At 53.2% G+C, this 26151-nt stretch overlaps 7 protein-coding genes across 7 annotated transcripts; 4 read left to right on the forward strand and 3 right to left on the reverse strand.

The window, feature by feature from the left end:
• Window positions 1-130: 130 nt before the first annotated feature.
• J4E85_007772 (uncharacterized protein) lies at window positions 131-667 on the reverse strand (the record flags this gene model as incomplete). Its single annotated transcript, XM_051472002.1, has 2 exons — window positions 131-579; window positions 634-667. The coding sequence occupies 2 exons, from the start codon at window positions 665-667 to the stop codon at window positions 131-133; spliced, it is 483 nt and encodes a 160-aa protein (XP_051324199.1).
• A 181-nt stretch (window positions 668-848) lies between these two features.
• Window positions 849-1847, forward strand: J4E85_007773 (uncharacterized protein; the record flags this gene model as incomplete). Its single annotated transcript, XM_051472003.1, has 2 exons — window positions 849-1775; window positions 1827-1847. 2 exons carry the CDS (start codon window positions 849-851, stop codon window positions 1845-1847), a joined length of 948 nt encoding a protein of 315 aa, XP_051324200.1.
• A 62-nt stretch (window positions 1848-1909) lies between these two features.
• On the reverse strand, window positions 1910-3719 carry J4E85_007774 (uncharacterized protein; the record flags this gene model as incomplete). Its single annotated transcript, XM_051472004.1, has 2 exons — window positions 1910-3029; window positions 3082-3719. The coding sequence occupies 2 exons, from the start codon at window positions 3717-3719 to the stop codon at window positions 1910-1912; spliced, it is 1758 nt and encodes a 585-aa protein (XP_051324201.1).
• A 429-nt stretch (window positions 3720-4148) lies between these two features.
• On the forward strand, window positions 4149-4900 carry J4E85_007775 (uncharacterized protein; the record flags this gene model as incomplete). Its single annotated transcript, XM_051472005.1, has 2 exons — window positions 4149-4160; window positions 4208-4900. 2 exons carry the CDS (start codon window positions 4149-4151, stop codon window positions 4898-4900), a joined length of 705 nt encoding a protein of 234 aa, XP_051324202.1.
• Window positions 4901-9840: 4940 nt separating this feature from the next.
• Window positions 9841-11952, forward strand: J4E85_007776 (uncharacterized protein; the record flags this gene model as incomplete). The annotated part of the gene is made up of 2 exons (XM_051472006.1): window positions 9841-9901; window positions 9998-11952. 2 exons carry the CDS (start codon window positions 9841-9843, stop codon window positions 11950-11952), a joined length of 2016 nt encoding a protein of 671 aa, XP_051324203.1.
• Window positions 11953-17840: 5888 nt separating this feature from the next.
• Window positions 17841-19405, reverse strand: J4E85_007777 (uncharacterized protein; the record flags this gene model as incomplete). Its single annotated transcript, XM_051472007.1, has 3 exons — window positions 17841-18474; window positions 18524-19055; window positions 19108-19405. The coding sequence occupies 3 exons, from the start codon at window positions 19403-19405 to the stop codon at window positions 17841-17843; spliced, it is 1464 nt and encodes a 487-aa protein (XP_051324204.1).
• Window positions 19406-19641: 236 nt separating this feature from the next.
• Window positions 19642-22661, forward strand: J4E85_007778 (uncharacterized protein; the record flags this gene model as incomplete). The annotated part of the gene is made up of 2 exons (XM_051472008.1): window positions 19642-19843; window positions 19891-22661. The coding sequence occupies 2 exons, from the start codon at window positions 19642-19644 to the stop codon at window positions 22659-22661; spliced, it is 2973 nt and encodes a 990-aa protein (XP_051324205.1).
• Between the last annotated feature and the right edge of the window lie 3490 nt (window positions 22662-26151).

Here is a 26151-nt window from a genome sequence, read left to right on the forward strand (position 1 = left end):
TTTTGCCACGATCGCCCATGTCCCGGATTCTCTAGCTGTGCTTCTGTTCATGCCGCATGCGGCTTGTCCTACACTGGCCTTTGGTCTTCCGGTCTTCTAGCATGGTGTCTGCTTATTGCCTCGCAACTCTTCAGCTGCCTTGTTCTTCGCCCTTGCCTTCCTGTGCGTTCATGACCTTAAGCCTAATAACCTCCTCTACGACTCTCACATTCTGCGCCTTGCCCTGCACAACACCCTCCAAGTCCTTCAAACTGTCGCCCAGATCCTTGACCTTGCGCTCATAAAAGTCTTTCGCACTAGCAATATCCTTCTCCACGAAGAAACCCGTGCCTACATCTACTAGCACGTGCTCATGATCCGTGAGTTTGCCGGGTACGTATAACGAGGATGTCAAGGGGACGAGGAGCGGTTTCGAGACGGTGGCTGGTGTGAGGCCTGTCGAGATGGAGTTGAGGCAGTCGCGGAACTTGGACTGGGCGGTGCGCAGCGATTGGAACGAGTTGGAGAGGTGGGTGAGCTCGGCGTCGAGTTGGGTTTTTAGTTCCTGGAGGCGGGGGACAGGGAGAGATGTGATTTCGACTGCGAGGTGGGATTAGCACAATGCGCGACGATCTGAGATTAGGGCACCATTACTTTGACCGGGCTGTGCGCCTTGAGCCTGAGCCATCTTGGTGTCGCGTGGGCTGCTGCTGAGCTTCCAGGTGTTTGTGACGATGTAAACTTTACCAGGGGCAGGTTTTGGCGGGGCGGGTGCTTGCTGCTCGTGTGGGGTACGATAACGTGAGAGCGTGTCAAGCTCCCGAGCGAGCTGCATCCGTGCAATCCTTCACACGACAGTCTAAACCTCCATGCCGAAGCCGGCCCCTGCCGTTCCTCGCCATTGGAGCAGAAGGCCAGATGTACGACCAACAAAATATCCGCGGTTTCGCATCTTGACGAAGACGGAATACCTGGACAAGAAGAAGGAGTACAGCATACCTGCATTCGACCCCGACCAACCCGCGCTCTTCAAAAAAGCCTTTCTGGATATACCTGCAATCCGGAAGTGGTTTAAGAAGGATGCCTTCCTCGACGCATCTTTGACAAACAAGTGGAATAATAAGCCCGACACATTCAGATATCCGCAAGAGCTGAACACAGCGTACCTCGAGCAGTACGGCGATGCGATCGTGCCATTGGAGCTGACGCGCTCATCCCCCGAAAATGCCCTCGGAAATGAAGCCTTTGAGTGCTTCGAAGCCCCTCTGGCTCTCCTATTACAACACATGAGTGCTGCGGACGCGCAAGAAACGAGTTTGTACCTTGCGCAACACTCGCTAGCCGATCTTCCAGCGCCGCTGCAAGAAGACCTACCCACGCCATCGACATTCCTATCCCACCTCAACGCCCGCGGCGATATCTACGCATCGAGTCTTTGGATGGGCAGACCACCTACGCGCACCCCATTGCATCGCGACCCGAACCCGAACCTCTTCGTACAACTGGCAGGAAAGAAAACGATCAGGTTGATGAAGCCTGGGGTGGGTCGGGTGGTGTTCGAGGCTGTAAGGCAGCATATACGGGGACCGGGCGGAGATGCGAAGATGAGAGGAGAGGAGATGATGCAGGGTGCGGAGATGGAGGCTATGGAAATGGCGGTTTGGAATGAGGATGGAGATGGAAGTATGGGGAGTGCGACGGGCTGGGAAACAACTTTGAGGAGTGGGGATGCGCTGTATATTCCTAATGGATGGTGGCATGCTGTTAGGGGGGTTGGAAAGGGTGCGAATGCTTCGGTGAGTACAGTATGGAACTTGGCATGGGTGTGTTTACTAACGGTTGTACAGGCCAACTGGTGGTTCCGCTGAATGAACTGCTAACGAAGCGCACATTGCTCGAAACCAGGGGATTAATTCCCGGCAATCAGTCGTCACGACTTGACTTCGACCCTCACAGTAGCCTCTGTCCCGTCGATCCATGTCCCAATCGACCGCGTCCCAGGAGCGATCTCCACCTCCCTCATGACCCGCTCCATACCCATCTCCGCCTCGCTATCTTCAGAATCCCAGTCGTCATCCACAATGTCCGTCGCTGATTTCCGCACCGACATCCAATCGCCCGTCTCCCAGATCAGTCTGCACTTCATGGGCTTAATGCCGAAGTGCTTCCCAACAATACCGAGAACCGTGTACGCCGTGCCGCTCATCGGGATCTCCGTCTCGAATACCGCATCTGTGGATGTCGCAAGGTAGAACTTGATACGAAGCAACCGGGCAGCAAGCGAATTTGGATTCACAGCGTTGACAGAACGCTGAACATCCGGCTCGCCATACTCCTCACACAACCACTCGTACCGTGGATGACTCTTCAATATCTGCTCTCGCAGGTTCTCGGGCGCGAACTGCACTTCCTTTGCGATCATGGAGAGATAGTAGGACTCTGCGTTCAACCGCTCTTTCTCGTTGATGGGACTGTGGTTCAGCGTCTTGAGCTGCCCCAGTCGTGCAAGCGTAAGCATGTATCCATCGTCTGCTGTCAAGTTCCGTCCATCCGGTGCTTGTAACGACTGATACAGCGGATTTTGCGATACGCGCAAGCTTCGGAGACCGGGGAAGACGTGTATGAGTTGTTCGATGAACGCCCATGTTGAGATTTCGTTGAACGAGAGGTCGACTTCTCGGACTGTGGTGGAGAAAACCGGTATCGATGCGCCGGAACTGGTTATCTCGGAGATTTTGTTCGATTTAAGGATGAGGCGGTGCAGGTTCGGGAGGCCTGTGAGGCAGGCTAGTGAGGATAGAGAGGTGAGGTGGTTGTCTTCGAGTGTTAGATCGGTGATTGTTGGGTTGAGGGCGTGATGGGTGAGGCCTGTGTAGAGATTACTGGATGCGGAGAAAGTTGTGACCGAGGGGAAGAGATGCGTTAGGAGAGCGAGATCGGCCCAGGGAAGCAGGTTGTCTTCTAGTTTCAAAGAGGTTATGCCTTTGAAGGCGTCAAGACAGCGGGCTCGCTCTGGTTCTGACACAGATGTATCGCGAAGACGTATACCACTGCGCTTCTATTAGTATAGACAAGAGAGAACCGAGTTTTGAGGATACTCACTCAACCCTTAAGCTCCTCAACCCAGGCAGCTGTTCGCATATCGCGGCTACTTCCCTCCACTCCTCAAAGAGATTCCTGCTCAGATCAAGTTCCATCGCTTTCGGACATGCCTCCATGACATCATTCTTCTCTCCTCCTTTTAGCCACCCCTCTCCCCGTGCTTCAGGTCTCTGCATACAAAGCCCATCCAAAATAATAATCTTCAACTCCCCCAACTGCGCCAACTGCCTCCTAATCTTATCGAACCCAATCTCCTCCGCCGGCTTCCCATTAAACAGCACCGGCTTCTGTTTCTGCTGCACAGGCGGCTGGTGATTAAACACAACATGAACATCTGGATCCTGGAAGTCTTCCTCCAAAGCTTCAGACGCGTACTTTGACTTTAGGGCTTGGACAAAGGTGCGTGGTTGGTCTGGTTTGCGGGTTGGTCGGATGAAGGATGCTGAGGTTGGAGAAGGGTTTAAGCACGTGAAGTATTGGGTGCCTTGGTGCGTGCCGGAGTGTTTTCCTCGTGTGGGTTCGTCCCATTCTACGCCGAGCCAGAGCCCGGTCGTGCCTTGGATGGGGCCGTGGTAGCGGATTGTGCAGAGGTGCGCGTCGTAGGAGAGGCGCTTTCCTATGTAGATTTCTGTTGCCATGACTGATACTATCCTCGATGATTCCTTCTCTTGTGGTGGGTACCTGCTAAAGTGTGATGCAAACGTCCAGGTCACAGTACGTGTCTTTTATTTAATCTGCCATGACAGAGGGACACAATGACGTAGGTACAGTAATTATCGGATATAATCTCAGACCATCTGGACAGAAAGTGAAAGCAGCTCACAGACGCTAGCATGCGCTATACGAGGTGAATGTGTGGAGGCAACCGCGCACGTGATATTGAAGTGCAGGGATCAGGTACCTGGACACTAGCGTCGCACGCCTCCAGAAGTTCTGTCGCGCAACATCACTTCAGCACGACGACTTCTACACCGCCCAACACCTGACCGCTGCCTACGTAAAAGCCATCCTCCTTCCTGTCTAATCGCGACCAAGATTGACACAGCAGATCGTGAAGTCTCTCCAAGATGGATTACCAGGTACGTACCCCGTCGCGAAAGTCAGGAACAGCTACTAACGTCTACAGAATCGCGCAGGCTCCAAATTTGGAGGCGGTGGTGTCGCATCACAGTCCGCGACGAATGCCGACCGACGAGAGCGTCTCCGAAAGCTCGCGCTTGAGACCATCGACCTTGACAAGGACCCGTACTTCTTCAAGAACCACGTCGGCAGTTTCGAGTGCCGCCTCTGTTTGACGGTCCACCAGAACGATGGATCCTATCTCGCCCATACACAAGGAAGGAAGCATCAGACAAACCTGGCACGTCGTGCGGCGAAGGAGCAGAGAGAAGGCAAAAGAGACGATGTGGGCCAGCAAGGACTCCTCGCGGGTGTACTGCCCAAGAAGAACGTCATCAAGATCGGTCGGCCTGGATACCGCATTACAAAAGTACGCGACCCGAACACACGCCAAAATGGCTTGTTGTTCCAGTTCCAGTTCCCGGACCTCACCCCCGGGATCACTCCCAAGGTACGTGTCATGAGCGCATACGAGCAGAAGGTGGAAGAGCCAGACCCAAACTACCAGTACCTCATTGTTGCTGGTGAGCCTTACGAGACGGTCGCGGTGAAGCTACAATCTCGCGACATCGACAGACGGGAGGGCAAGTTCTGGTTCTGGTTCGACGAAGACGCCAAGGAATTCTGGTGCCAGATTCTCTTCAAGACTGAGCGTGACGAACGCTTCAGCGCAGTACCGGGTCTTGCTCCCGGACGATAGTCGCGCTCTCATAGGCGGGACGTTCAAGACTTTTACTATCTCGGGAATTGTACTTTTAGGGCGTTTTGGCAGCGTTCATCCGGGGCATCATGACTATCTTTGAGGGGAGTTTACGTCGGTGTAGGTAGTCCCGGAACAGAATATTGGACAATGCAAATCTAACATGAATCAAGAAGCGCTTGCTGCCGATTGTCTAGTGCCAAGCTGCTCTTTCCGAGATTGAAATATCCGGCATGCGGTCACATCGTGAAGCGTTGAACACGAAGTGCCAAGTTCCCACATGGCTCTATTGGCAATACTTGTGACTCACTCCAGGCAAGAACTCGCATCTTCAAGTGCAGATTGTGTCTGAGGGTTGGCCAGGTTCAGCATGTAGAAGGTGCGCCTGCTCGATCTTGGATGCTCACATGGCAAGAAGGCTTCCGCCTTGCGTCTGCACCTTCCCTACAGGACCTCTGGGCCGAACAGCTTCAGCAACACGAGCCACCATTGCCTTCTCACCGTCTTTCTCGCTTCTGCATTCAATCGATCAGACCGCTCCGTTGGTTCGCCACCGCTTCAAATACAAATTGCCGGCTGAGCTAAAGCCAGAACTTGCTTGCCGCTTGCGGGTATCTGGCCCTTCTGGTACTCGATCATGCTGTTTCAGTGATCAGCTATCATCAGGCCAAGAGCTACGTGCGACTAGACTGCTGCCGTTCATACATTGCAGTAGTGTGCAGGTGTTGGTATGCTCGCCTCCTCCTCGGTTCTATACTATCGAAGCATGTTTGATGGAGAATGACGCAGCTCCCTGAGAAGGCTACTAACGCGCTTACTTGTGTGCTGCAGCTTGTCGCTTCAAGTAAGACTTGACGGAGCCGGTCTCGGAACGTCGCCTAGCAAGCGTTGACGCCTGAGAGCTTTGCTCTTGAAAATGCCGCGAACTGAATCCGGTGAACAGTTCAACTTTAGTATAATGCAGATGTCCAATGCATTACTGACGAGTTACACACTACAGGTACAGGCTGTGTCAACTGAACCCCGCCTCGATTGTGTTGACACCGAGTTGCCTTGAATCCTACTCGGGATGCGGATCTAAATGGCGTCAAGACTGTATGACACTCGACGATGGAAGAGGAAATCCAGCTACATGGACGCGTGGAGCTCAATTCACCACACTCTCCACCTCCAATACTACATCGGACTGAATCCGGTGGAGACTTCAACTTCATGAGCCTTGTTCTCTTGCTGTATGGTCCATCGCATACGTGGGTCTCTTTTTAGGTCCCACCGATTCACCTGCGGGAGTGGATGACTATCTAACTCAAGGCGGTAGGCGTAGGCTTCCCGACCTCAACAGACATCACGTTCTACTTGGACTCATCTCCGGGTCGTTCATGAGTATCATCTGATGCACGAATGGATAAATACGATAACCGCCCTGGTCTTTTCAAGCCCTCGGCGCAACTGGTAGCACCTGACCGTCTTTTCGTCGAACGAATGCTGGATCTGGTCTGATGATTGGCCACGACTACCTTAAACGTTGATGCAGCCTCGCCACGCTTCCCCACTCTGGAGTGGACCGCCTCACCGTTCGAACGCAGTTTGCCTAGGCCGATGATCTGACATGGAAAGAACGACAGCGCCCGGCAGGATTGAGGATCCGAAGGGGCTGGGGTTCGTCTCTAGGTTGCAATAGCGCAGCTACTCTCTAGCGAGCCTTGGGGACATGCCGAAGCCACTAGCACCCACTATCTTCATGATTCAAAATCACAAATGGACCATCTTGGAGCTGATCCGCGATTGCAGGCAAAATGGAAGCATGAACAGTGAGCCCGTTGGGGACGATCTCGAACCCTATACTGGACGTTTGATTACACTTTCACACAGCGGACCTGCGTTTGTACATGGTGTTGCAGCAACATTTGTTTTTGCTTCGGTGTTGCAAAAGCCGATGAAGAAGAGATGTGCTTCACCGCTACGGTTGTACGACCCGCTGCATGTGGCTTTCGTACGGGAGGCCAAACGGAAGCCATATCCAGTGTTAGCTTACGGGACATCCGCAGTTGGCTGCAAGAACAAGCACTCACCAGTGGATGGTCCTACCCTTTCCATTACCTCGGATTTCTGAAACGAGGTCTCGACGTGAAATGGACTCGATATCATGGAACGGCTACAACCGCCGTACGCCGCGATCTTCAATCTAACTTGAACGTGGGACCATCTTGGCGTCTGATGTCTCCCGAAGCTGGGATCCAAGACGGTGGATACAGCTGTCATATGATCAAGCAGCTATCCTAGCCTGACGGTAGTGCCCCGCCAAGATATGGACTAGGTCTAATACTTGAATTTGCATTGGAATGTTTCAACGATCCTTGTATTTAGCGCGCTACAGGTGTCATGACAGCGGTGTGCGGGTTTAGTAGCATGATGGTGAACGTCAGGCTGGTTGAATGCTAACGAGGGGTCGACATGTCGAGAAGTCGGAGCCATTCTCGCCCTCCTACCCACGACATGTATGGCATGCTTTGAACCATAGAAGAAGGGAGCCATGTTCCACTCGCTTGGTAGTCCCGAGTTACGAAGGCAACGGATATAAGCGACTGCACTCTATCAACATGGCTCCATAAATGAAGACTGATCGGCCGTGTTGTTTCTTCGTACCCCACTGGAGAGTACCGAGTTCGGACGCAACAAAGGCTCTAGCAAACAAAGAATGGCAACGTTTCTAAATTGGTTTAGACCCTGCAGTGAGAGGCAGATGACAAACTTTGGCCTCAGGGTCTAAGACATGGAACAATGTGGCACAGCCTCCCGAGAACGCGTCAGGAAAGAGACGCGAAAGGCTGCGCGCTTCCAGCATGCCGAAGCGGGTGCCGGCATCGTCGGCTTACAGGAAGACACAGTGTGTTCTCCGTCTGAATAGATTACGTCTTGCACTCGCGTAGTTTCAAGAGCATGTCAAAGGGCACGGCGCACGGACGGAATTAGGTAGAGCAAGCGCTCAAGACAGGCAAGACGAACGGACATGGCGTTTCGACTCCCGCTAAGGTAGTGGCGCGAGCTGCGGAAGGGATGTGAGATATGGGTAAGGTAGCATGGTGGGGATCGGTTACAGCACGGGCAGGCCAAGGGTCATGTCGACATGTGCCCTTGTTGGTTCGGCGGGGAACGGGTCGCTTGGTGGAACAGATCGCCAACTCTGCGATGAGGGTGCTGTCCACACGGAACGAAGAATGAATATCGAAGCGTCCAAGCGCTGTAACTGGATGCGCGGGCTAGAGAGCAGTGTCTGGTAGGAAGCGATTCCGGTGCAATGGATCGGCTTGAGCTTTCAGCTGCAGCAGCTGGTCATAGGCCCGCGAAGACCGACGGCGCTACGAGAGGACGAGCCTCCACTCGGCCTAGGAAATGCTAGAGGAAAACGAATTGCACAAGCAAAGGCAAAGGTCGGCGATCAGCGCAGCATTTTTAGACGTCGCGACGGAGTAGCGGGAATACGAGCAGGCAGGAGTAGCTTTTGACCGATGCAGCGCAATTAAGTCGGGCTTCCTTATTCGGCTGTTGCGGCAAGCAGGAGCGGGCTGGGGTAGCATGGCGACGGGCGCTGGGGGAGTCAGACGATACGGGTTGATTGATAGAGAGAGAAGGTCGAATGCATGACGACGGCGGCCGCCAATGCAGGCCTGGGTAGTCTGTCTTGGGCGCGCTGCAGGCCCACGGGTCTAAAATCAATGATTCGATAGCAGCCTGCTGACACGGTCGCCTTGTCGGGAGCTGCTCAATCAGCAGCAGGCGGGCTCGTGAGTGGTGGGGAGTCACTGGGGAGAGGTGGATAGGCAGCGCTGATGACCCAGGCCTCGCGTTCGCGCAGACTGGCCGTGATAGAGAGCAAGGCCCGGCGCGCGCGGGTGCTTGGCCTGTTGCGGTGGAGACGGAATCGCTCAGCAAGATCCAAGCTAGTGGTCGCTATCGCGCAGCATGATGCAAGTAATGCTGTTCGGCTCCGTGCGCTCAAGAGGTAGTGAAAAGCCACCGGCTCGTGCAGGGCCGCGGGAGAGCCACTTTTTATCACACTGCAGCTAGCAGAGCGCAGCGCCTCTCCTGCCTGAAGCTTGTCGCCATTGTCAGTGCGTGCCATTTGCTCACTAGACGACTTGGACGTCCGCCGCGCGGGCCGTCAGCTGCTGGGGTTGCAGGGCATATCAGATTGGGCCTCGCTCCCATTTCGTAATTCACCATAACCCGATTCCCAGTCCGTCGCTCGCAGAAGCACCCAGTGGTCTTTGCTCCCGCACTCGCAGCTCACGCCGCCGCGCCAATCGCCCACACGCCCACACAGCCGCCCATACATATCTTGCACCAAGGGCTCCTGTCGCTGGTTAGACAGCCTGCACCGCCCAAGGTTCGTTCCCCCCAACCGTTCGCTCGCCCCGACACCTGTCCTGCCCTGCAAGTCACCTTACAGCGGCTGCTCGCAGTGTCTGTCCCTGCCTGCCTGCACGTGTCGTGTCTCTGCTATTGCCAGGGCGCGCCGTCACCTCAAGCTCAAACCTAACCGCGTCCTAGCCTGTATCGATCCGCGAGCACCGTCGGATTCGGAACATTGCGTTTGTACCACCTGTTCTGGCATTTTCCGCGACGCTGTTCTCGCTGCGCTGCTGGGACGCACCTGCCCTCCCCGACCGAACGCGCCTTCCCGGCGAGTCTTGGCCCCACCCGCACCTGCCGAACTTGAACCTTGGTTCGACCGCGCCGACACGACACTGCTCCCATCGCCTCCAACACATGCTCCCCAGCGACCGCTGCCGACTCCCGTGCGTCCAGCTGTCCTGACTGCGCCGCGCCCATTGGCCACCCTTTGAGCTTCGCGACGCTCGACGGAAGCTTCCTTCGAGCTCGGTTGCTCTTGCGCCGCCTGGATGTACTCAGTGCATGTGCAACACCCTATACAAATCATGTCGAATGGTGGCTTTGCCAACGGCATCATGGACCCGCCTGGCACCATTGACCCGTCGCGTAAGTAGTCGCGTCCCCCTCTCCCAGCTGCTCACTGGCTTGCGCGTCTGTTACATCCGACGCAGCCTCCCGCGACCTCTTGTTGACCCAGCCCAGATGTCTTCGGAGGCCCGACCCAGCCCGTCGCACAGCAACAGCAGGCATCGCGAGGCCTGAAGCGCAGCCGCTCACCAGAAACCCCCTACGAGATCCAGGGCGATGACACGCCCAACAACAAACGCAGTCGCGGCCGCCCGCCCAAGACGGCCAGACCCCCCTACGCCGGATCGCCCAACCGTGGCTCCCAGCCTCCGCAGAGTGGCATCGCGCCGCCCGTACAGACACCCCAGCTGCAGACATCGGCCCTGCCCCAAGGATCGCCTCCCCAGGTCTCGCCCTCCGGCAAAGGAACGCCCACCAAGCCCGCCGTCATAAAGGCGCTGCCGACGGTGCGCGACCACACGACCGACCAGCTAAATCCCGAGGGCGACGAATACATACCGCGCGAAATCGACGAGGCCGGCGAGAGGAAGGTTACGCAGACCGGCCACCCACTCGACGGCCGCGAATACCGCTGTCGCACCTTCTTCGTCCCCAACAGGGCCGACAAGCTCTTCATGCTCGCAACAGAATGCGCGCGTGTCCTGGGCTACCGTGACTCGTACCTGCTTTTCAACAAGAACCGATCTCTATATAAAATTATTGCCACCCAGGCCGAGAAGGACGACCTAATCCACCAGGAGATTCTACCATACTCATACCGATCCAGACAGATTGCCATAGTGACTGCCCGATCCATGTTCAGACAGTTCGGAAGCAGACTGATCGTCAACGGCCGGCGCGTGCGCGACGACTACTGGGAGAGCAAGGCTCGGAAGCAGGGTTTTACCGAGGAGGACGCTGCGGGCGAGAAGAGGCCAGGTGCTGCAAAAGCAAGAGAGGCAGCCGCAGCCGAAGCCAACCACGCAAGTGCCATGGCCTTTGCTCATCCAGGAGCATACACCGGCAACAACCAAGACTACCTCGGTGCTGCCATTAACCCTCTGCAGCCTTTCGGTGGTCTCAACCCCGCACCAGGAAGCATGCCTTCCACAAACGCTGACGCATACAACCGCACAACGGCTGACCTGCAGCCCCGAGACTACAGTGGCGTTCAGCGGCCGCGACATGAGATGCAGGGCGCCCCCTATCAGGACTTGACACGGCCAACCCCGTCCGGCGAGATCCTCAACGCAGCTGCGCAAACAGCTGAAGTCAACAAGCAGCTCGAGCAACAACGCAAGCATCGCAAAGACTACCTCAACGATGTCTGGCAACGACCCCACGAGCCGCCGGTCCAGCCAGACCGACCTGGAACTGCCGAAGGACAGCACGCACCCCAAGTCACCCAGACCGTGCAGTCGCCGCGCATGCCTTCGACTGCCGTCAGCATGCCAGGGAACCAGTACGGAATGCCAGCACAGACACCGCAAAGACCTGGACAGTCGATGAGCGCTCAAGCCTACCGTCCGCAGCCCATGCCCCAGAACAACATGGTGCCTTCGCCCATGGCTCAGCAACACACCCCACTCCGCCCTGACCAGATGCACCGTCGCCCACCAAGCATCGGCATGCAGCAGGGCATGAACGCCTCCAGCATGGGCCCTGGAGGCATGCTTCCAGGTGTTCAGCAGAACCCAGGACATGGCTACCCTCCATCACACATGTGGCAAGGACCACCACAGCCGTCCCCGCTCTCACAACAGCACAACATGCAGCAATATGCGCAACGACCGCAGCAATCTCCGCTCCCGCAACAGTCTCCCATGCATGCATCGCCACAGCTCCATCATGCTCAAAGCAGTGCATCGATGCATGGCACACCTGTCCAACAGTATCAGACTATGGGTGCTATGGGCGGTTCTATGCCCGGAGGAGACCCTGGATACCAAGCCATGGGGCAGAACCCCTACCAGCCTAGTCCAAGTCCTCACCAGTTCATGCAGCATCAGAGCGCTGCCGCTCAACAGCCTGGTATGCCTGGTTGGGCACCACCACAGGCTCAGCAACAAGGAGGATGGTCGACATACTAGGAGATGTCAAAACTTTACCTTCAACCGTGGGAACCCACTATCAATTCGCTGATAGCGTTCTAATCCAGCATCAGAGATGATCTTGTGTTCTCCACGTTCCGATCGACGCCATAAGCTTCCCGCTACTCGTTCTCCGTCGCACTCTGTACACTAGGCTCATTCCATCTTGCTTTTCATTCCGCTCCCCGCTCCACCAGCAACAATGAAATCACGACCCACGAGACGGTGACGAACACGCCAAGCACCGAACATGACAATACGAAGGGATGATGGATGGGGTACACGGTACCATTTCTTTTTTTCTTCTCACCTTTATAGGCTCGATCATTGTTTCCTCCTGGCGGCTTTGGAACGTACTTTGCATTCGTCGATGATACCTGGAGGTCCGTTCACCTGCTGTTTCGCATCGCACGGATACCCCACAGTACTTTGAGGCTTGGTAGTATTTGCATGGATTTGCGGGCACGAGTGCTTGGGATACTTGAAGGAGATTCATTTCTAGCATCACTTGGTAACGTTGCTTCGGATCAGATTGTCAGATTGTCTTTCTTCGCATTCCTTGTCAGTATTAGCAGATCCCTGTCACAGTCGTCTCGTCCGTGGTGGTTTTGGTTATAGCTTTTTGCACAAGATTCCCCCAGATTCCCCAACACCTTGTTTCGTGTTTTTTAGTTGCTGATTTGCAGTTATTTGCATGGTTGAAGGGATACGCATTAAGCTTCCCGCAAGCTGCTGCACCGGTACATTGGAGGAACATGTGGATATGCGCACCATGTAGGGTTCGGAACGCATAGCAGGAAGGATCTTCTTGACATATCCTTTCCTTACTAATAATATTACTCCATTGCGCGAATACGATTTACACTCCATACTTGGCGTAGCGTCGTGACCACACGTAGCGCACTTGACCATGCGAAGATGACATTGGGACCAGGCAGGGTTTGCAACCATGTTTGAACAGCAGATGGCTTTGTCTCGGACATCTGCACCCCAGAGTGTCAGAATGCGTCATGTCGCTCCGCGTACTCCAATCGCTTCGTGCATCTGCACGTATGCTCGGCATCTCGAATCCCCCAAGGGTCAGCTAACTACATGACGACGTGCGTCTAAGCATGAAGAACGACATGGTACATGGGTTCTGCGACACATGGACGACACAAAGACCGGGTGCGGGAGCGGACGGCTGCACTGGACCGAGCTCAGACCCCGATGCATCATCGATTCGCGCGAAAGGGAGTCGATGGCTCGGGTATCTGGCGCAGCAAGCTATACTACCAGCTACCAAAAGTCTAAAGGCGCACTGTCCGGAATGCCCAGACGATACACGATATTGACGTTATTGCTGTTGCGGTTCCTTCATCGTCGGATCCGTGATCGAGACTACGCAGTCAGCCAAGCAGTCCACTGTTTCTTCCACCTGTCGGATCTACTCCGGCGGCTTTCCCAAATGACCGCAGTGAAGGTGGCCTAAGATTGCGGCTCAACGTATATCGGATAGGATTATATTCATGCTTTCTTCTGTGCTGACAGGGCGCTCATCGGTCAGCATGCACGGTTACGTCTGCCTTGCCGACCCCGTCGTCTCGTCTCAACGGCCTAACGATCACCCACCGCCAGGACGCATGAGTTGTTGCTTTTCCCATCGCAAGCCACAAATCTGACTTGGACTCCGCGGCCACGTGATGGCCGCGGATCTGTTCCTTCCCGCTGGCAAAGGGTGCTTTTGCTTTTGCGCTGCGGAGAGCAGACGTTACATGGTAACGCATCTCGCTTACAACATTGCGTCGCATATGTCTGGAAAGTTTCTCGGGGTCGTATCCTCATGTAAACTGAGTGAGTTGAACGGCGCCGGAGCAGAGATGCCTCTTTTGATCTTTATCCACTCTGAACTTGCATCATGGAATTGGATTATACTCGTGAGCACAGAATAGCATCGTATAAGCCCCCAGGGTCTCGGCATATGTACTGTAGGTATGACCTGCATATGTGAATCTCAACAAGATTGCCACATGGATTCTCATCGCAGCGGCAACTATTGCCGTCCATAGAAGAACCACGAACGATGCTCGCGTAGTAAGCTGGGCATATAGGGCCCCCTGCAAGAACGGTAAGTAGGTACACCGCTGCCGCAAGGTAAGACAGCATTCCGGCTATCTGGGTAATTTCGCCCATCTGGTCCCTCCAGGGTTCTAGCTGACGAGTACCAAGAAAGGGCAATAATCATTGCTGGTATCGACGTGTAATGTGGCTGGACCCTTTCTTCCCCCATTCTAACCAATCTCCTCTCGATCACGCGCCGAAAATGCAACTATGATACGTTGTCGGATAGCGCATCCATCCATACAAGCCCGCTGCGCAACGAGCCGAGGGTCGTGTATGGCTGGGACGCGCATCCGTTTTACTTTTCCCTTTGACATGGATTCTCGCTTTACCCGTCACCATCTCCTACCCCATCGAGCTGGCATGGGAATCTCGTCATGCAAATGTTCAACCTTGCAAAGTGGAGACCTCACATGTCGCTCCCGATGCAATGCAGGTTGAGTCACAGCGCCGTTTGCAATCGCAGGAGCTGCTAGTCTGGTGTTAGTGTCGTATCCCGAGGTTTGGGATCGTTTGATTCGCGTCGTCTTGTCGCATGGGCGGCTAGTTCTACTGTGTCATTCGGACCGACTTGGGTCAATTGGTACGAATACTGGGGACGATTTCGATGGGGAATATTGGAAAAGGAATGAGAGCATGGTTTAAGGTCAAACGGCATTCAACGCCGTCTCCATTTACACGCTGCGGAAAGCTGCGATCTTGTGGAGTTTAACTAAGTGCAGGGGTAGATCCGCGATCGGTAAATACAATTGACCCTAGATCTCAGGAATTGAGGTGTTTGTTCAGGTAGTATTCGCGATGACAATTGAGCAGGTCTTGGCTTCTGCATCTCTTGGACTTGTGGCGGCTGACTAGATGGACAAGCGGGGTTTGTTGTCGCTACTATTGCGTATGCAAATCTTATTGTTGTTGTTTTTCTGGCAAGATCACTCATACAACGCTAGGTAATGTACCAGCTTAGCGCCAGGTGGTTTCCAACGCCTCCAACACCACAATGTCTGATGGACCGCGGCAACCGAGACAGCCGCTCTCGACGCCATCGTTTGTGGGCAGTGGTATGTGTGAACATCTCCATTCTTTTCTTGAGCATCGACCTGGCGTATGGAGCTTTTACCCGCTTTGCAAAGGCTCTCGGACCAAACCGGCTCTCCCTGGAGTACCACCGGAAATATGATATGCGCAAGAAGCAAGCATCGTGGATATTGGCGATCCGCTCGACAAGGCTCCCGCTTGTTCAAGGGCTTCTTTGACCCGCTGTCGCTCAGATCACATAGCTGTCATAGCTACGAAGAAGCTCGCGCTTTCTGTCATGCATACTAATCACATCTCATCGTAAAGATATACAATACGTCATGTGGGAAAACGTGGTTTTGGGAGATACAACGTGTACTTTCTGGTTATGGTACACTTGCAGTTGAAACAAGAGAGTTTCTTCGTCTATTCAGACCCAACCTTGGAATCTTCTCATCTCTCCGAGATCTGAGCGAAAAGAAAACTGATTGCCAAGCCAATGGTTCCCCAGCCTCGACGCCGAAGAGTGAAACAAAAAAGATGTTCTCTGCTCGCGTAAGAGCCGGATAATCGAGACGAACCCAAGGCTAAACTGCAATTCCATCGATTCGAAGATCCAAAAGTTTACGTGACGACTAGAAAAGCAAGCTCATTAACCGTCGAAGCATTTTCCCCGGAAGCAGCCGTAAAACACACCTTCTGCCAAATAGCCACATCTGCCAAATGTTGCACCAGATTCGGTACATGGGTCTCGTACCTGCATCCAGCCTCAGGATACGGTCCCTCATATCGCTACCGCGCACCAAAGTCAGGTACAGTACCACAAAAACGTCTCAACCCTTCTGTGGTTCGCAGTACGATCTACAACCGCGAAGGGGGGAATTATGTACCTGCATACCTAGGTAATGCGCGGATCACTATAGTTTCATTGAGACAACTCGGAACCAGAATCTGTCAACCAGGTTCTCGGGTATTGTCCTCCTCTGACCATTGACCATTGACATGGATAAACGTCGTATTTCCTCGACACGAATTCGGAAAGAGGCGAAAGGTAGCATTCAACAAAGCCTCAAAGTGTTATTCAGAGGCGCTCATTCGACGATCCAAGAAAGCCACACAAAAATACAATTGATAGCACAAAAGCAGCACTTCCAGTCCATCATTTTCTCCGGTAGCGGATGTTTCAAGCAAACAAAACATTACCCGGTCGATCAAAGTTGGTAGAAAGAAAAACCAACACTCTAGCACGTTTCGACGCGCTTAATTTGGGACCACGGATTTCGGTCACGCCGTAAGGAGAAGCGTATACTGGACTGTAATGATCTGGTTGAGGCTACGGAGGCGGAAGCGGGTAGGTTTGTTCTATCCGCACCGGCACCTGTATTGTAGAACTGAGGGGATTGGGAATGGGAAGGAAGAAGCAAGTTTGCTTGTCTAATATCCTTTGCTAACGAATCGTTCACGCAGGATGCCGTTCGGGGAGAGCGGAATGCGACGCTAGATACTCTGTACCAATATCAGTGTGATGGTAGGATGAAGGGAGAAACCGCAAGTCCAGACCGTCTCAGATACTGGTAGATTAATTGGCGATTTCGGTGCTTGCCGTAGTAATGGGTACGAGATCCGAGGCTTGGTAGTTGAGGAAATCGAAGGGCTTTAATTGCAATTATGTGGGTATACGGGTCAGTGTTGACGGAAGGTCAGCGGGGAAGCCGATGCTGCCTCGTCTTTGGGGTTTGAGACTTGGCTGAGCGTGCTGTGTGATTGAGTAGAATGGTATTTGATCTGAGTGCGTAGTGATCAGCATTTTCCGATACAGACATATACATGTGGCGACTACTATCGTGATAGATATCCAACTATGCACCATCCTTAGAAGTAATGAGATACACGTACTGGTAGGTAAAGCAGAGCGAACAGCCCAAACTTGAAGCAACATTCGTCATCCATAGAAGCCGCCTTCAGCTCTTGCGATGAAATCAGAGATTCATGGTTTCCTACCATATCACGTCACACCAACCTTTGTGACTGTCAAATCAATTTTTTATCTTTCAAAAGCCTAATACCCTCAAATGCTCCCCTCTGTTCCTCACTGTCCGTATGTGTCCTCCCCGCATTGAACACTGCTGTTTCCTCTTCGCAAGAGCTACTTCAACGCTTCTTGAACAGTGTTGTCAAACCAACTTCCTCTCCCACAATGCGCGACTCTACACGACTTCCCTCTGATATCGTGAATTTCAGTCATACGAGATGTAGACCTTTTTTCAAGAATGATGACGAAAGTAAGACGACCGATCTTTTGGCGTGTTAAAAGACGGTGGTGTCTTCCCGACTTCGTTCGACCAAATTTGTCCGCCACACTTCATCAGCATAGCGCATCATGTCATGGCAGACTTGCGCGCTCTGTGTTCTTAGACGAACCATCTTGCTCGGGTTGTAGTTCGCCATACCGGACTCGATCATCCTATACGTCATGAAGTGCTGATGTATAGTCCAGATTAGAGACCGATGAGCTGGCTTGAGCAATTATGGAATGCTCTTGAAGATTGTAGTGAACGCAGTTTCCGGAGCTCAAGGCTCAATATCATGCATTGAGCCTTTGGGCTTCGATCTTCAAGGAAAGGGACAAGGGAGCACGAAGACCACCATGGATTGACTGAACATGTACTGGATGGGCCTAGCATTCTACGATGGGTCCCGTATAACGAGAATTTACAAACAGGAAAGCACTCACACGCTTGATAGTGTTTACAATCACCCCTTCCCACTAACGCCGATTACCTGAGTGGCAGCTCAGTCTTCGATTCAAAGCTGTATCGCATCCATTCGCCAACAGCTCTCAAGCTCTCCCACCGTACGCTCTCATCTGCCTCTTGCATCAGCTCCATAACCCTGCCCTTCAGCCCCAACTTCTCAAGCTGTTGTCGCTTTTCTGGCACTTCTTTGACCAAGCATGCTACGTCGTTGCAGCCAATAGCCAATACTTGCTTGTCGTTGTCCCAGCTCTTAGATAGAATTTCCGCAAGCTTTCGGGGTAGTTCACCCTTGTTGTCTTCTAAGATGCGACGCGCGTTCTCTTTCCAGAACGTAGCGTTACGGTGCGGTGGTGACCAGCGAAGGTGGCCCGACTGCAGCTCAGCAGCGTACTCGTCAAAGGTAGTCTGTGTCTTGGTGTACTCCTCGAGGAGATCGGTCAGGGCCTGGAGGTCTTCAAGGGCATCCTCGTCGGTCAGATGTCGTGATTTCAAGCTCGAGAGGAGAGCAGGTAGACGCGCGAGTACGGCCGTTGGAAGTAGCGTGTTGCGGTTCGTGGTTAAAAGGTTTACGAGGGTGGAGAGGAGGAGACGAGTGGTCTTCTCCTTGGGCGAGACCTTGAGGAGTTGCGTGTAGAGGATAACGATATCGTGTTCCCTGTAAAGTGTTAATGTTTGCGAAACGTGAGAAAGGGAAGGGACTGTACTCCTGAAGTCCTTCGCCTACGAGCTCGCCCTCAAAGCTGAGCTGCCAGATGACGAGTAATACATGGTATAGAAGCTGCAGGCCAACACCACCAGCAATGCCACCATCTGTTGTACTGCGAATACTGGCACCACCACTGTACAGGGTCGAGTCCGTGTCTTTGGCAGACCCGGCCGCAGCTCTCAGGATATCAAACAGAGGGCTAAGTGTCTCCTTCCTTTGCTTCCAGAATATGCGCCTAGACTTGGTGCTGCGCAATACGGCCGAGTATTCCCGTACAGCGATATCCTGCAGACCAGCGTCGGATGCCTTTGCGAGTGTAGAGAGGTAGGTGAAGAGCTGCGCTAAGGCCTCATCGAGCTGGGGGGTGTTCTTGGCAGATGTTGTGACAGCATTAGACAGAAGGCCGGATAGGACGGAAGATGTCAGGAGCGGTACGGGGTCCTCGTTGTTGGATGAAGCCTTCAAGAGTGGTAGGAAAGGCTTGTAGGGCGCTGGGTGCTGGACGAGGGCTGATGTGAGGGCGGGTATGTCTGGAAATGTATGAGCTTCGCGGCTTCTCTAGAAAGGTTCCACATGTCCTACCATCAATCATATCTCCCAGCAAGACGAGCATGTAGTGGATGATGTCTTGGCGCTTCGCAGCTGCCTCGAAGATGCTCTGCGACCCATTTCCGCCCACTAGCAGTGTCACGAAGCTATCCACATCTGACTCGATAGTCTGCTTCCTCTGTTCCTTGCGCACTTTATCGATTGACTTGATCTTCTTGAGGTCTTCGTCGGTGATGGTCTTAGCTCGGACAGCTCCTTCCCATGATATAGGCCGGGCGCGGATGTTGTTCTGGATAGAGGTGAGGTACGTCGGCGGGTCTAGTGAAGACATTGCGGATATCGTAGTAGGCGGTTATATATTGGTGAAGTGCGGCTTCGGTGCCTGGAGTCGTAGTATTGGAGCTCTGCCCAGGTGATGTTGGTTGCTGTGAGGCCCACCTGTGAGCTCCGTCATGGTGCGGAGCTAGTGGAGCTAGGATCTTTTGATATCTTGGCATCCACCAATCTTTCGCAAACACCATCACTCCGCGCCTTCGGAGTTCAACAATCAACACACCTTGCGCAAACATGGAGTACTTCAGTCTGAAGCGTTCGACCGCTGCCGATCACGGCCAATCCAACCTCTCCAGCAAGGTCTACGTGCGGTCTACGAAAAGTGGCAAGGTTCAGAAAATTGTGAGAGAACTGTATCTGCGACAGGACATTCCATGCTCGTCCAATCTTTGCAGGGCATGTCTAGAGATTGCGCCGACCGACTACTCGAAGAAAGGTTTGACCGCGAGACTCCACATGCAGAGTTAGACTAACCTTTTTCAGTCGCACCATTCGTCCTATCAGACACACCAGCAGGATCCAAGGACTTCCCAAATGGCCAATATCTCATTCCGGATACGAATGCTTTCCTTAGTGGAATGGACTTGTTCGAGGTTGAGACCGCTTTTCATGATGTTATTGTCCTGCAAACCGTGCTAGAGGAAGTCAAGAACCGCTCCCTGCCTCTGTATCATCGTCTGATCTCCTTGACCAAGAACGAAGGAAAGCGTTTCTACGTATTTTTCAACGAGTTTAGGCAAGAGACGTATGTAGCACGGGAAGCTGGGGAAACGATCAATGATCGAAACGACCGAGCTGTGCGCAAAGCCGTGCAGTGGTACAACCAACACATCACGGAGGCTGTACAAAAGCGGAGCAAGAAACAGACGCGCATCCCTACGGTAGTAATGATCACCGACGATAGAGACAACCTGCGGAAAGCCAAGGCCGAGAAAGTCCCAGGCAAGACTCTGTCCGACTTTGTCTCTGGCCTCGAAAACTCCGATGAGCTTCTAGATATGATCAGCGCAGCACAAGAGCAGCGAGAAGTCAGGTCGAAAAAGCCAGAGATCTTCTACTCCGAACATTACACGGTCTCGAAGATGATGACTGGCGTGAAAGCTGGAACGTTACACCAAGGCATTTTCAACGTCTCCCCATACAATTATCTAGAAGGCTCGGTTCACGTGCCCGCATTCGATAAATCGCTCCTCATTCTAGGGCGTGAGAACAGCAATCGGGCTGTCTCTGGCGATGTCGTAGTTGTTGAAGTACTGCCTAAGGATCAGTGGAAGGCGCCTTCAACCAAGATCATTGAAGAGGAGACGGTGAACAAGAACGATAACGCAGAAGCCGAGGAAGGCGAAAATGTCATCCCGGAGAGAGAGCGACGAGCGCTACAAGAGGAGGTCAAGCGAGTACACGGGCAGACTATAGAGGGCAGGCCACAGCCAACTGCGCGCGTAGTGGGTGTCATCAAGCGGAATTGGAGACAATATGTGGGCCACATTGATCGCGACTCCGTTCGTTCCTCTTCGAAATCGAGCAGGCAACAACAGACCGTATTTCTTGTCCCAATGGACAAGCGCATTCCCAAGATCCGGATACGAACACGACAAGCTGGAGAGCTCCTTGGTCAGCGCGTTCTGGCAACAATCGACTCCTGGGATAGAGACTCTCGATACCCGGTCGGCCATTTTGTACGATCGCTCGGCGAGCTTGAGTCTAAGGGCGCAGAGACCGAAGCTTTGCTACTGGAGTGGGATGTTCAATACAAGCCCTTCCCGAAGACAGTTCTTGACTGTCTACCTGCGGAAGGTCACGACTGGAAAGTACCAGCTAGCTTGGAGGATCCAGGCTGGAAGGGACGCAAGGATCTTCGCGACCTCTTGGTATGCTCTATCGATCCTGTTGGTTGTGTTGACATCGACGATGCTCTCCATGCCCACAAGCTGCCGAATGGCAACTATCAAGTCGGTGTCCATATTGCGGACGTGTCTCATTTCGTTAAGCCGAACAACGCCATGGACAAGGAAGCCAGCCAGCGCGGAACGACCGTTTACTTAGTCGACAAGCGCATAGACATGTTGCCTATGCTTCTAGGAACAGACCTGTGCTCTCTGAAGCCATACGTAGAGCGTTACGCTTTCTCGGTAATTTGGGAGGTCACAGAGGATGCTGACATCGTCTCTTCCTACTTCACCAAGTCCGTCATTCGGTCGAGAGAAGCCTTCAGCTACGAACAAGCCCAAATCCGCATAGATGACGCCTCGCAGCAGGACGACCTCACGAAGGGCATGCGAACTCTGCTCATGCTTTCCAAGAAACTGAAGCAAAAGCGAATGGATGCTGGAGCTTTGAACCTGTCTTCGCCAGAAGTGAAGGTCCGAACTGAGTCTGAGACATCAGACCCAGCAGATGTTCAGACCAAGAAGCATCTTGACACGAACTCGCTTGTGGAGGAGTTCATGTTACTCGCCAACATCAGCGTCGCTGCGAAGAATTACGAGGCCTTCCCGCAAACAGCTCTGCTTCGTCGTCACGCTGCCCCTCCGAAGACGAATTTTGAAGAGCTAGATAACCAACTCAAAGTCAAGAAGGGAATGGAGCTCAAGACAGATAGTTCCAAAGCTTTGGCTGATTCACTCGATAAGTGTGTTGATCCCAGCAACCCGTTCTTCAACACTCTTGTCAGAATTATGGCGACGCGTTGCATGATGTCCGCAGAGTACTTCTGTGCCGGAACACAAGCGTATCCCGAGTTCAGGCATTATGGTCTTGCGAGCGAGATCTACACTCACTTCACATCCCCGATTCGCCGCTACGCTGATCTTGAAGCACATCGCCAGCTTGCTGCTGCCATTGAATACGAGCAGTTGGATCCCAGCCTACAGTCAAAGGCCAAGCTCGAGGCTGTGTGCAAGAACATCAACGTGCGACATCGCAACGCACAAATGGCCGGTCGCGCTTCCATTGAGTACTACGTTGGCCAAGCACTCAAGGGCAAGGACATCAACGAGGAAGGTTTTGTTATGAAGATCTTCTCCAATGGTTTCGTGGTCTTTGTACCAAGATTTGGAATCGAAAGTCTCATCAGATTGAGGGATCTCGCCACACCGGAGCCAGAAGCTGATTTTGATGCTGAGAACTATGTGCTGAGCATCAAGGGCGATATCAAGCGGACTATCGAGCTGTTTGAGAAGGTGACTGTCAGGATCACGGATGAGCTTGAAGAGAGCACTGGAAAGAGGAAGGTGCGCTTGAGCCTGGTATGAGTTCTAAGGGAACTATCTGTTGGCTTAAGTTCTTAAGGCGTTCAAGGCACGAAACTGGGGAGGGTCCTTCCATCTACTGTGACGTTAGACCTCTTCGGAGTTGTGGCCATAGCAATTCCAGTCGATACTCATGCGGTTTACTCTATTGCATTGTCTCTCCTGATCGCTGTTCTGCGTCTTGAACAAGCATCTACACGTTACTGACTACTAATTTTCCAGGTAAACGGCTCGTACTCCGGTACCTAGGCCCTTAGCATGAATGTCACTTCGCCTTCTAGATGTCCAAAAAACACTTGACAAATAACGGCAGCGAACCAGGAAATGCACCAGCGTCTCAATCAAGTCGTCCTCCGACGCTTCTCTCGCTCTCAACCAGGCTTGCAGGTCCGACTTGACAGCAGCTTCCTGTTCGACATCACCCAATACTCGCATTCGGTATCGTCGCGCCCGCATTCTCATGTCGAACCCTTCTCAGCACGGTTCGATGAACTTCGCTGATCAACGCATATCCAACCCTTATTGTGCACGCGCAACCGCATTGCGCAAGCGACGCACCGACGAGTTCAGTTGCGACATGCCGACTCACGACATGCCGCTTCTCCACGTTCGGCCACGCCGACAAGGTTTACAACGGCTCCTGGGCATCCGCTTACCCCTTCTTCGCACTTGCGTTACCAGACTGTCTGATCCCGATCACCCCATTCTCACGCCATTGCATCGCGAACCGGATTTGGCGATCTGTAGAAGTATAGCTACCAGGAACATTCAATGCCGATCATCTATACTTACCCCGTGAAGAGCAGCACGGCTGGTAGAAACAAGCCACAACAAACGAGGAGATGGGTTATCTCTTTCCCGTCCAGGACAATGGCGTATAAGGTGGCGCAAGATTAGCCCGGCAACGGACCGAGCCCGTTCTTGCATCTCCATGATCTACAGCGGAGGTTTGAAGACCGAAGTCGCGCGTTTGTCATTCGGCAAACCTGCTCTCACATGTCTACACGAGCTGCAAACCAGCCCCGTCTCGCATGCGTGTGCATGTCTGGAGAATGACAGAAGGGGCGGTGGCGCTTGGAAAACGTTCCTGTCGTTCGGGAACGACAGCGAGGCTGGTGGACGCTGGAAGGGTGAGCGAGGTCGCTTATAAGGTTTGTCGTATGTGAATAGCGCGGACACGACTCCGGGATGCGGATGCTTGCAGGAGATTGTGAAAGACGGTTGCGTTGCGCGCATTACGAGCTTAGATCCGCAGTGGGGAGATGGTTTACCACCGTCGAGCCGCGCAGACATGCATCTGTAAGATGGAGATGGGCATACAGCCGTGTCGCTACCGTTGGTGTGCAGTAGGTGAAACTCGTTCGGTCCCCGCAACGAGATCAAGGTTCACTCAGAGTTTGGTACGATGTCGGCCCCGATATCGTAGCGCGCACTCTCCAGCATACTCTGGAGTAGAGTTCCCTTGTTCCCTGACAAATCGTCACAATGATGATCATGTTGGGGGTAGTGATTCATTGGCTTGTTCTTGATGACATTGTGCGCAAAGTTGGACGAGGAGGCATTGAGAGGATCTGGAAAGACATGTGAAGGTACGCAATGAGGGAGTAGAATTTCATTGGCGGCGGCTGAATTTCCCGGACGATTCAGTACCCTGATGAAGGCGGCAGAGTGCAACTCTGGGAATACGCGGCTGTTCATGACCGTTCTGCAACAGCAAAAGTAAATCTACTCACCATGATAAGAGAGTTTTGCAAGACCAGTCAGGTGCTCGGTAATTCCCATGAAGCCGCGATTGTCTTGTTGATCGCTTCGTGGTGGCCGTACTAAAACCTCGCAGCCAATGGACGGAGATGCATGCTCCAACACGCATTCAGCATCTCTGCGTATTGAATGTGATCTTGCTCAGATCTGAGTATCGCATCCAACACCAACAGCCAGGAAGCCTTGCATGCAGATCCTCAACACTCGATCAGCAGTCCGCGACTTTGCCTCTTCCTTGCACTTGCAGCAAGCGAAGTGAGCATCAATCTATCTCTGATTATTATAAGCATCATTGAGCGCTTACTATAGTAATCAATCTACGGATGTGTGCACAGCCGCCCCCACGAACACATGTTGCGCAAGCGACGCGGGATGTCTAACATTGACATTCAATATGTACCTGTCACACATAAATCGCGTGCAGACGGTACGAGTCGTAGTGGTCGGGTAAGAAGGGCGCATGTGGATGCAGCTGTCATCCGACGCACAAAAGCCTGTCATCCGGTACGGAGTCCCAGCGACTCATGTTTGATTTCAAAGCTGGCTTGCAATGAGCGGTAGCGTCAAGCCGACTGAAGGAACACCTGCGCAAGCGTCACCGTTCACGACATGCGAACGACACATGGGCAGTCCAGCTGACCATGATGCGAAGACGTAGCTTCCGACATCACCCGCTGCTAATACATTGAATGCCGACAAGTCCGGGTCATGACTTTGGCAAGCAGGGCATGGGAAATTTTTCGCCGTGTAGCGTATTCGTCGGTGGTCGACAAATTCCATGGGCAATAATAAGTCCGTTATATGGTCAGTGGTGTCGGTGTTGGCTGGTACCCACACGATGCCCCACGTCCCAACTACACAATCCTGGGAAGCCCGGTAGAAGAGCCACAAATATAGTCAAGAACCTTGAGAATAAGAAGTGGTACTTCGGATACGTCCAGAGCCGATGCGTAGTCTAGGAGAATTCTGATCTTGAAAATCTTGCTCGAATGGAGAGTGCGGTGTGTGATGAGCCTGAAGTGGTGCCGGGCCTTCTTCTTGTTCGAGAGGCAAAGCGTTCATCTTCATCTCAATGACTCGGTTCTTGGATGAGGTCATGACGGCTGGACTTCGGTGCCGAGACCCAGAACAGCGTAGGGTGTGCGCCGTCGCTTTCTCACGAAATTCAGGAGCTCACGATGCTGGTGTTGAAGTTGCGGCTGAGCTTAGCTGAGGACATGCCGTATCCGAGCCCTCATTGGTGGCAGCAAGAGATGTTTGATGCGAGCTGCGGTCTTGACACCTTCTACTTTGGTCGCACCAATGACAACAAGACAGCCACAAGCATTTTCTCTCCACAATCTAGTAGATCAGGAGATATCAGAAAAAGCAATCCAATATCTGCGACGCACTACGCATCACACACGACGATGCAGCCTTCATGGGTATCTCCATAACTCTTGCCGTATTCCTCGCACTGGCTGCCGACGAGAGTTGCCGCCGCTATGTGCGCTCGATCTGGGGCACTACCACTATCGGTTCGTGGCTTGGGCGTCCCACGCTTGGTCGACGGTGATAGTACACGTGCAAGTTGCGCAGTTTAGCCGGTAGAACGAAGTCGCCCTGGCGCTATGTTCCAGCTACAGGTACCAGCCGTGTTGCTCGGCCTGGCGGCAAAGGCGCGTTCGCAAAGTCGGATCTCTGCTAGGTACCCTTGACCCAAGGGATGCCGAATGAGAAGGTCTAGACATCT

This window comes from Alternaria conjuncta, assembly GCF_024043145.1.
Source record: "Alternaria conjuncta strain BMP 0040 chromosome Unknown scaffold_11, whole genome shotgun sequence".
NCBI classification, from domain to species: Eukaryota; Fungi; Ascomycota; class Dothideomycetes; order Pleosporales; family Pleosporaceae; genus Alternaria; species Alternaria conjuncta.